Consider the following 11,767-nt stretch of genomic DNA (forward strand, 5'->3'; position numbering starts at 1 on the left):
TTCTTTGCTCTCACAACTGATGTGCTCATTGAAGCCAATACCTTTTCCAGTCTATAACCTGCTTGCATGCAAGATCTTTGGTGGATTGAAGTCAACAGCAAACTTGCAAATGTTTTCTAGTTCCCAAAGTGTTGTCAGTGGAAGATATGAATGGTCAACTTCTTCTAACTGCATGTGTTGAAATCCAGCAGCAAAGCAAATCCCTGTATGTTGGCCTATACAGTGTATACACTGAGTGTACAACACATTAGGAACATCTTCTTAATATTGAGTTGCACCCCCTTTTGCCCTCAGAACAGCCTCAATTTGTCAGGGCATGGACTCTACAAGGTATCAAAAGCGTTCTACAGGGATACTGGCACATGTTGACGCCAATGCTTCCAACATTTGTGTGGTTGGCTGGATGTCCTTTGGGTGGTGGACATTCTTGATACACACGGGAAACTGTTGAGCGTGAAAAACCCAGCAGTGTTGCAGTTCTTGACACACTCAAGCCGGTGCGCCTGGCACCTACTACTATACCCTGTTCAAAGGCACTTAAATATTTTGTCTCAATTGTCTCAGGTCTTAAAAATCATTTAACATGTCTCCTCCCCTTCATCTACATTGATTGAAGTGGATTTAACAAGTTACATCAATAAAGCATCCTGGATTCACCTGGTCAGTCTATGTCAGGTGTTTCTAATGTTTTGTGGACTCAGTGTAGATATGAGATCTACTGGCAAGAATATGCCAGCAACAGGGGATCATGCATAATAAAATTCATTTTCATCAAAATGCTGTGGCCAGTCAAAGAGCCACTTCTAAGTTTAGGTCATTTGCAAGTTTCTGTTATCGATTCATCCTCTGATGATCTTGATAGACATACCAATACCGTACATTTAAAGACAAAATATTGCATTTAAGCTGTACTTTAGAGTAGCAAACACTGCAGGATATTAATTAGCTATTTGATGTAGCCTAAAAGTGATGTGTGAATACTGTATTAATTCAAATGAAAATATACATTGTAATTGTTAAATAAATAAACAAAGGCTTGTCTATGACTATTGATATCATATTGATGTTTCAGTTATCATTTAAATCTTAGGACCTTATTTCTTTACAAATGGACAGTTTTGGCACCCGAAAATATCCTTCAATTGCAGATCCACTTTCAGACCGACAGCTGGCTGACTGCCTGTTATTCTAAAAATGGATAGCAACCTAGTGAAACTGCCAAAGTCGAAACTGCGCTAGGACCCCGAGGATCATCGCATAGCCGGCGACGGAATGGCCGCACTTGGTGTAGTAAGTACATTTGAGTGTGACAGAGTGGCAAGCAAAACCGCTAGATTTTGGGAATTACCAAGGAGCCGACCAGGACGCGCTTTATCGTTTTCCAAATTAACTCATTTACTTTCAGATAAAGTTTAATTTAAATTGACACATGGAGAACTTAAATCTTGAAGATTCTGAATGGCAAACTTTGTTGAATGCCTTGAGAACATCGTGCCAAACGAATTTCTAAATCTATGAATTAAACTAAAGCTGTGGAGGGCAGCAGATTTTATTCAACTGAGTTAAGGATTTGATCAAAACCACTGGAATAACGAAGTTTGGATATTGCCTAGGTTTGGACATATAAAGGTAGGCTAATCAAATTCTAATTGTGACAATCCAACCCAACGTTGGAGTAATGCATCAGGGAGGTACAAACTTACGGACAATTGGACAAATACGTAATTTTTTATCGCGAAACATCAACTTTCAAGTAGAGTTTTAGTTCAGGACAACTCGAATATCAGTGAGTTTTACCGTGATTTCTCAAGCCACATCTACAGTAGGACTGTGAATATTGGGAGTGCAAAATACTGGGAATGCCTTTTTACCAGTAAGTTTCGAGAATCTTTTAATAGGAACTAAACGGATATTAGCAACTTGTCACACATTTGTAAAAATACGTATGTTCTTCCTGCCATCGCCCCAGGAACCTTCGTGGTAGAGAAATGGGATGACAAGGGGACAGCTGAGGTGAGACTGATAAGGACAATGGTTGTGCCCGGCGTTGGCATCCCGCTCCTGGGGCGTCTGTTGCTGATGCTGGTCCTGTTGTCTGCCTCTGAGTCGAGGCTCACTCAAGCTTGTTCTGGGCTCATCATTAGCGGCTGCAGCTGTACAGATGAACGCTCCAAAGCCCACGCCACTACGCAGTACCGGAAAAGAGTCAGCTGCGACAGCGAAGAACTTTCTGAAACTCCGGATCCGGGCCTGCTCCCGAACCAGACCGTTACTTTGTAAGTCATAATTATAATTTTTTAACCGATTAAAACTGAGAGTTTAAAATACAGTAGGCCAGTGGGCAATACAAATGTAGTTAATCAAAACTGTGACCGAGGAGATAGGGATGATTGTCCAAACACTGTAGACAGATCATGATGAAAATATCAAACAATGTTGATATTCTGCATGTTCATTGAGAAACTATTTTGGTCTTTATTAGATCCCAGAACTGAGTAAGAGAAAAACATATCAATGGACACTCTTCGCTCAATATCAGGAAATAACTCTAGAGGATGACAGAAGGGCAAAGTGCAAATATTTAAATGGGTTATGGGAAACTCTCTACCTTGGGCGTGGGGTATAGTTTAAATTGTGGCACATGGCACCCAATACATCTTAACAGTTCTATACACTGACTATAATTGAATATAGGAGGCGGGTAGTCTAGCAGTTAAGAGCATTGGGCCAGTAACCAAAAGGTTGCTGGTTCGAATCCCAGAGGCAACTATGTGGGGAAAACTGCCGATGTGCCTTTGAGTAAGGCACTTAACCCTAATTCCTCCTGTAAGTTGCTCTGGATAAGAATGTCTGCTAAATGACTGACATTTAAATGCTATGCTATGGAAGTATCCACTGTTAGTAGTAGATGGACCCTTGACTTGAACACTTTGTGTTGTATGCTGATAAACCCTCCAAAACTGACCTTGTATTCTTTGTTCTACTGGTATTTAATGACTGGTTGAGGTAATGGACATGTTTTTGGCCCATGAACACCAGAAGTTTATACACTGGCATAGTAACAGACTACTTACTACGTGAGCTGAAAGCTCAAACCCAGAGTCAGTTGTGTCTCTGAAAAGCACAGTGCAGGGAGTCTGGACTGGTGTCGATCCTGACGGAAGACTTTGTGAAGTAAAGCTGTCATCTGCCCCTGCCCCTTTGACACAACTCTGTCGCTTTAAATCTGATTCTGACCCAAGGAAACACACTGTGTTTCAGTGTCCCCCTCCCCTCCCTCCCCGCTCCCCACACCCACCCCACAATCCAGCTGACTTTGCCTTGCTAAACTAGGATAAACAGAAACACATTTATATTCTTTTTATCCTCCCTCTCTGTGCTTTAATGGCAGCTTGGCTCCTACCTTTAATACCATAACATTCCAGCAATCTCAGGCAGCCACCTCACTTCTCTTCAGGAAGGAAGGCTGACCGACTGACCGACCGCTGTCCAGCTAATGGTGAGACCTAGCACTGTTGTCTGACACTTCCAACATCCTGTAGCACTGTTAGTCTGATAGACTATTCATGTGTGGCTGACAATCTGAATTCATATGATTGATCTGTTTATTCAACAATAAATCAAGGGAGTTGTAGACATGGCTTACACTACCTCACTCCATTCCAGAGAAGAATGGCTCTTAATAGGAGGTAAAGAGATTGTAGATGCTGTAAGATAAGATACACCTACACAGTCTTCTGAGCTGTTGAATATATGCACATGTGAAGCTGCTACCAAAAACCCCAGCCCTTCACAGAACACTCAAAGGTTCAAGCTGATTGAACCATTTTCCAAGGTACTCTGCTTCTCCACAATCCCACAATGCTCCTCCTCTCTGACCCAGTGGGAGCAGCACTCGCCTGCACATGGGCGCAGTAAAACCCCAAACTGGCCCATCGGCGCAATGCAAAGGAGGCACAGCCCGAGGGAGCCCAAGGCGGCCCGCCGTCCATTTATAGGCCTTGTGTTTCTGCTTAATAAAGGCAGCATAAACATCTGGGGAACACATTTCTCAGAACCAGAAGAGAGGAAAGAATAACAAAAATAGCCTGGGTGGCAGCGGTGGAGGTGATTGAAGATAATCTCACATCCCTGTACCTACCGTACTTATTTCACTTTATTTGTTTTCCTACACATGTTTAGCATACTGTGACACTTTTATGAGGCTGTGTACTAGGAGCAAACAACTACGTCCCAATCCCCTGTGAAAAACTGTCAAAAGCCATCCTTACCATTCTGTACTGAAATACGATGTGACTGGTAAGGTCATTTGCCAGAGAGCTTTCAATGAATTGCTCCGTACGCTCATACTCTCATCGTCGCTCATGACATTAGCTCCAGATGTGGAATGTGAGAAGTTGTGTTGTTCCTGGCAGTCTGTACAAACTGTATCACAGGTACAGTAGGGGGGCTCAACTTCAGCTCAGCTTGCTCTGCATCATCCCCTCCCCAGATTGGGTGCCCTGTCACCCAGTTCTGCTGCCCCTCTTACTTACTTACTTACTTACTTACTTACTTACTTACTGACTTTATTGTCCCCATGGGGACATTTTGTTGCAGTGTCATGTACACGTTTAAAGTGGCGTTTAAATACAAAACAATATTGACAATACAACTTTCATAACAGTTACATACCAATAAAACATTTGGGGGAAAAAGACTAGCCTGCTGGCCTTACTGAGTCGATAGGAACATTAGCCCGAGCTATTTAGGAGGGATATCACACCTGGCACAAATGATTGTCTCGTTGTGTTTTTCCTGCTGAGGGGTGCCCTATACCTGCGTCCAGAGGAGTAGTTCAAAGTCCGGGTACAGGGGGTGGCTTGGGTCTAAAATGATTTTGTGAGGCTTGCGGAGGGCCCTGACCTTAAAAGATCTCATACAGGCCTGTCTGTTTGACTCCATGTACCTTGTTTGCTGTGGTGATAATCCTTCTCAGCATATTTCTCTGGCTGACAGTGGCATTGCCAAACCAACAAACAATACAAAAAATTTAAATAGTGTCAATGAAAGATTTGTAAAACAGTGTCAGTATAGTACAGTCTACATTAAAAGATCCCAGCTTTTTGAGAAAGTACAGTCTCTGTTTGCTCTCTTTGTAGATCAGGTCTGTACATTTACTCCACTGAAGCTTATTGTCCAAGAGGACACCCAGGTATTTGTATTCCTCTACAATCTCTATATTCCGACGTCTGATAGATGTTGCAGAGGTAGGTGTTGTACACTTCCTGAAATCTATGCACATCTCTTTCGTCTTGTTGGTATTGAGGACCAAGTGTGATTCCTCACACCACTCTACAAAGTCATCTAGGACCGGGCCATGATGTTCCTCGTCATCATGCAACAGGCTGATCAAGGCAGTGTCATCAGCGAACTTAACGAGGTGTCTGTCAGGATGGGAACTAGTACAACTATTAGTGTACAAGATGTACAGGAGTGGGGACAAAACACATCCCTGAGGAGAGCCTGTGTTGGTATTGCGTATGTCCGACACGTGGGGACCTATTTTGACTCGCTGTGACCGTTGGCTCAGGAAGTCCAACAGCCACAAAACCAGCCCCCCATCTAAGGAGAAGTCCCTAATGAGTCTCTGTGCCAGAATGTAGGGCTGGATTGCGTTGAAGGCAGAGGAAAAGTCAACAAACAGAACCCTAACATGGGATTTGGCACCCTCTAGATGTCTATAGACCATGTTAAGGAGGGTAAGAATGGCATCATCAACTCCTCTGCTAGGCTGATAGGCAAACTGAAATGGGTCGAGAAGCTTCTGGGTGACGCTGAGAATATGACTTTTCACAAGTTTCTCAAGGCATTTCATTACTAAGGATGTCAAGGCGACATCTGACCCTCTCCTGGGTCAGGTTAGATTCATGTTCTCCTCCATGGCTCCATGCAGCCAGTTGTGGGCAGGGCTATGGGTCTTGGGGACACCAGGCCTGGCTGCTATGTGTAATACACAACAGCTGGCTCCCATGAACATTCCAGCTGAGGCCCCTCAGCCCATGGGAAATCCCAACAGGGGTTTGTTTAATAAAAGTATTAGTTGGATGTTTGTTGTTCCTGTGGACCATAAAGGAACAAACAGTTAGCCTAACACTGCCACCTCCTCCTGTGACTCACCATACCTTGTGGGCTTTGGATTGGTTTAATAATGTGTAGGCAATTGAGACCAATTTGATTAAAGTATATCAGATAGCGTTGGATATCCTCCATTATGTTGAAAGATTTTAGAAGGCTGCACTTTGGTTGATGTTTTAGTGACTTTCAACTTGTCAGCAGTACACAGTTACACAATTCTATTCGAAGTCTTTCTCCATGAGTTAGTCATCTTTCCCCCTTTTCCCTCATTCTATCTATCTATCCCTCCCTCCACACCCCTCTATCTTGAGTTCATCCACACGCAGTAACTCTCAACATAAATATTTAGCTGTATTGGTAGGAAACTGCCATGTCTAAAATCCTTCCAGATGTGGGCCTGCGCAGGGCTGTGTTTATGGCTAATTACGCATGGCTGATAGCAGGGTGAGAGAGAGGGAAAGGGAAAAGGAGAGAAGGGGAAGAGCAGAGAGAGGGAAGAGGTAGGACAAAGGGAGAAAATAGAGAGAGGGAGAATAGAGGGAGAGGCTGAGTCTACAGGCTTGGCAGGCTGTTCAGAGGGATGTACCCCAGGAGGCTGTCTGCTCCCCAGTCTCTTTTTCTCTCTCTGCCTACCAGACCTCAGGCACTGTGGGAAGAGCCAGGGAAGACTGAATCTATAGTATAGTTTTGATACAGTAGCATTTCATTAAAGGTACTTTGATGTTAACCATCCTCCCCTACACTGTAATAATATTTCAATTCTGGTATTTCGTTTTTTATTTTGCTAAATAGTAGGACTAAATGTTGAATACATTCTTTGTGTGTCTGTGTGCACGTGTGTGTGTGCGTGTATGTGTGTGTCTGTGTGCGTGTATGTGTGTGTGTGTTGGTATTGTTATCTAGTTTAGTACTTTGTAAAGGATACAGAGAAGCTGAGGTTACACATCCCATTTCCTTTAGCAAGGTCTGGAGAACCATGAAGCCTCTGTCTCTAATGGTTAACAACAATGTAGCACTGAGGTGGGGAAAACACTTCTTCAGTGGGAGGGAGTGTGCTGTCTATAAGTCTGGGTGGTTATAATTTATGCTTTCATAAAAGTCAAAACCTCTCCCCTCTTTTGACATTTGTTTTCACTGTTGCCTGTTACTGATGACCTTGGTCCAGCGAGTGCCAACCCAAAGGAGTGGGCGCAGATGCGAGGGGTGGCAGGCTGGGCGACACCAGTGCCTGTCCTTGGCCGTCAGCAGGCACTGAGAGGAATGTGGAGCAGCAGGACAACCCCTCAGACAGCTGCTGAGTGGCTGCTCTCTGCCTGCGTGGGCGCAGTAGGGCATGGGTCCTGTCCATACACCACTGTCTATATGGATTCTTATGGGAGTGTTAGAGTGTCTCCCATCCATTCATCAGACAAAAGCTCTGTGGCCTCATCAGCAAAAAGCCCTAGCACAAACGGACAGGTGACCAGTAGGTATATCTTGGATGGCATACTCAACCAATCGTCTTGATGGATCACTGAGAACTCAGATGTATCAGTAAATAACTACTGAATGGTAAACTATCTAGACATAAGAGTTTTGTTTCATTCATCTGGCTACTAAGCGGAGACCTTTAATTGACTTTGTCACAGCAGGCCTATATATAGCAATACGATATGCCTGTCTTCTATAGTTTATAGCCATCTTGTCCTCTCCCACATTGGGATCTTGGGAGTGGAGTGGGGTGGGCCGTGTGTGGTTATCAAAAGGGCTAACAGATGTGCCATTGGTTTGTGTTGGGTCTGTGAGTCAGTATGTGTTGAGATGGGAGTATGTCGATGAAACGTCCCAACAGCCATCTTATCAGCAGTGAGAATTCCAATAGCTTGGAGTTGTGGAGCGCTTGGAGCACACAGGCATTCCTGCTGGGAGAAGGTTTATTTATGTGGGGAAAGGTGTTGAAAGGAGGGGCAGTGGGCTCTCTTCTGTTCGCAGATGTTAGGTGGGGCACTGGTCAGCAATGAGTAAAAAACAAAAACAAAGGCCTGACACTGGATACCCAGTGCACTATGAACAGCCTCAGCACCTGTCAATGCCACACATACCCAGGACCCCCTGCCTGCCTGGGAGGTCAAGTTAAAAGTCACAGATGAAAAAAATATTATTTGATATCTAATGTGTGTCCATTCAACTTTGGTTTTAGAAGTGGGGGGGACATAACCTGGCAGGGGGGTCCTCCCCTTTTGGGGGCATCTAAAGCTAATTTCCTGCATTTCTACTAGGGCTGTTCCCGACTAAAACAAATCTTGGTCCACCAAGAATAGTCTTTTCTTTCGACCAATCAATTTTTAAAATGTGTATTTTTCCATATATAGACCCTATGTGTTTTAGTAAAATCAACTATATGTACTGAACTTTTCTGATGCTTTAAGCACCCTGTTTGATTAAATAAATAATGAAGACACACAAAGGACTCAAGATTGGGCCTGAGATCAAGATAGCCTAACCAGAAGAAAAAAACCTGTTTCCAACCCTCCTTCTCCCGCTGCTGCTGGTTTTTGCAGATTCTGCCATTATGCTCCTGAAGTTGCCGGTAATAGTCTACACCAGCGGTCGGCCACCTTTTCCATTTGGAGTGCCAATTTATCTTACCATTTCTACCCTTACAAAAATGTACCATGGTACTACAATGGTACTTTCATTCATACCATGGTGCCACTATGGTACTTTCACTTATACCATGGTATACATCTGAATCATGGAAATGTACCATGGTTTTAGCTTTGAAGTATGATGGTACTACCATGGTACTGCCATTGTACATAAATATTACCATGGTATTGCATTATTTATACCATGGCATACATCTGAATCATGGACATGTACCATGGTTTTAGCTTTGAAATATGATGGTACTGCCATGCACCTTAATAATACCATGGGTTTGCATCATTTATACCATGGTAGATGTGGATCATGGAAATACCATGGTTTTAACCTACGCTATACATTACATTACATCCCACTTCTGACACCAATGTAGTGAAACAGGCAGGGAGCAGGTCTCGATCCCTCGACCTTCTAACCCGAAGTCCAGCGCTATATCGACTGTGCCCCAAAAGCATGCTCGAGCGGCAGAGTTGATATCCGCGCTTATAAACCCAGGGTCGTTACACTATGTAAATGACTGGGCATTCAAACACATCTGTATCCATTCATAATCATCAATATTGTGTTGTGCACTGACTGTGCACCATGACAGTGTAGTCTGTAGAGCTGCTAATACCATATCAGTGTGAAAAGTAGGGAATTAGCTAGGGAAACTGACAGATCAATAACATTACATTGCTGTACTGACTCTAATAAAACTAACATTGCGCTGTCAAAAAATGTCAGAATATTGGTCTTTAATCGTTTGGTCACTGGTTTCATAGTCTGATTCAGGTCTAGTGTGATTGAGGTAAAAAATTATACCAAAATTTAGTGAGCTAGCTAGCTAACGTTAGCCAACTGTTGGCTAGTTCTAATGGTACATCAACTGACGAAAACTAGTCAATTTACTTCTGTTGAAATGGGACAAAACATTTCCATACACACAAAAGCTGTTAGATACTGCTATCTAACATATAGTAGCTAAAGGCTAGAGCTGGACTGGCTGTGGTAGCTATAGCTAGCGAGTTCATTCTCTTCAGACAGAGCTTCAGCGAGAGGGGACGAAACAGCTAACATTACATGTCAGTTACACTACTATCTCAGCACTGGGAATGTATATATTTTTCTGTTAAGTTAAACAGCAGTTACCTTGCCAGCTACATCAGTCAAATAAAGAGTAGCCAATTTCGTCTCTGCTTGCTTTTAAAAATCTGATAAAAAGCGCAACACACAGAGACAGCAGCACGGTGCTGGTCAGAAGCTTTGCCTCCACACAGCCTGTCTGCACGCTCTGTGGTGTCCGTGGTCCTAAATCCAGCTGGCTGAAACCGCCAAACAGCCTACCCGACCACTCTGAGGCGTCTGCATTGTCCCAAAGCACACCGATGCCGCTTTTTTGTATCACAGTGCAATGATAAAACTGGTGAAGACATAGTATTCACATTTATCATTTTAGATTGTTGCTCAAAAGGCCATGACCTTTCAATTTGGCAAAAGCAGAGAAATATGTTGTCATAGCAACATTATACCCCTGAGTGAATTTTTTATTATTATAGTTTTTCATTTCACACAGCTCCTTCTAATCTTACTCCAAAAGATTCATGACTTTCTGGTTATTCTTCTCCAGATATACCCCCCACCCCTCTGTCTCTCTTCCCCTTCCCCTCTCTCTTCCCCGTGCTGAACCACAGAAATGGCCCCCAGAGTTTCTGCTTTGGGAGCAGACTGCAGACCCACAGAGGGCGGCGATGTGTCTGTGGCGAGAATGCTTTTGGTCAGAAGTTTGTGTGTGTGTCTAATTCTGTGTTTGTGTGATACCGAGTATTGATATCTGAAGTTAGTAAGAGTAAATCTACCATATGTTTAGTGTTGAACATATTTCAGATAGATCTACTTTATCAAATGTCTATAATGTTGCAAAATGGGCACTTGTCTGTGCTGATATACTGCGTGAGATTAATCATTGAATTACTGAAAAATACAATTATTCATTTGCTCACTTTGTAACTAAAACATAATTATGTTTGATAAATGGGTTAAATGTGTCAGAAACGGATTTCCGACTATAATTATTCAAATTGAGATGTCATCACTGTAAAAGCTTGTGGTTCTATCTTAGTTGAAATGTGTCACTCTAAATGAGATGTCATTTTCTGGTGAAGTGTATGAGAACCATTTGCATGGTGTGAAGAAACATCCCACTGGGCAAAAACTGGTTGAATCAATGTTGTTTCCACACACATTTTAACCTAAATCCAATGACATGGTTACATTTTATGTTGATTTCACATTGAATTCACGTTAGTTGAAAACTCTAAACTAAACATTGAACTGACCTCTGTGTCCAATGGGATGGCTTTACATTCGCTAGTTACCCACTAATTGGAGTGGAGTTGTTGATTCTATTCCATTTCACTGAGCATTACAGAGCCACTCAATAACACAACGCACATTTCTACAGTACATACATTTGAAGTCTGACATTTACATACACCTTAGCCAAATACATTTAAACTCAGTTTTTCACAATTCCTGACATTTAATCCTAGTAAAAATTGTCTTAGGTCAGTTAGGATCACCACTTTATTTTAAGAATGGGAAATGTCAGAATAATAGTAGAGAGAATGATTTTTTTCATATTTTATTTCTTTCATCACCTTCCCAGTGGGTCAGACGTTTACATACACTCAATTAGTATTTGGTAGCATTGCCTTTAAGTTGATTAGCTTGGGTCAAACGTTTCGGGTAGCCTTCCACAAGCTTCCCACAATAAGTTGGGTGAATTTTGGCCCATTCTTCCTGACAGAGCTGGCGTAACTGAGTAAGGTTTGTAGGCCTCCTTGCTCGCACACGCTTTTTCAGTTCTGCCCACACATTTTCTATAGGATTGAGGTCAGGGATTTGTGATGGCCACTACAATACCTTGACTTTATTGTTCTTAAGCCATTTTGCCACAACTTTGGAAGTATGCTTGGGGTCATTGTCCAATTTGGAAGACCCATTTGTGTAACGATCGTCTGTG

The 11,767-nt window shown here is 42.8% G+C and overlaps 1 protein-coding gene across 1 annotated transcript in view; it reads left to right on the forward strand.

Annotated features, from left to right (window-relative positions):
* Nucleotides 1–1,220: 1,220 nt before the first annotated feature.
* LOC139545406 (adhesion G protein-coupled receptor A2-like) overlaps nt 1,221–11,767 on the forward strand; it is a 62,072-nt gene continuing 51,525 nt past the window's right edge. Inside the window, exons 1-2 of the mRNA XM_071353137.1 lie at nt 1,221–1,629; nt 1,970–2,276. Coding sequence (XP_071209238.1) covers nt 2,032–2,276 — 245 coding nt within the window. The 5' untranslated portion in view covers nt 1,221–1,629; nt 1,970–2,031. The remainder of the gene's footprint in view (nt 1,630–1,969; nt 2,277–11,767) is intronic.

The sequence above is a fragment of the Salvelinus alpinus genome, chromosome 19 (genome assembly GCF_045679555.1).
Source record: "Salvelinus alpinus chromosome 19, SLU_Salpinus.1, whole genome shotgun sequence".
NCBI classification, from domain to species: Eukaryota; Metazoa; Chordata; class Actinopteri; order Salmoniformes; family Salmonidae; genus Salvelinus; species Salvelinus alpinus.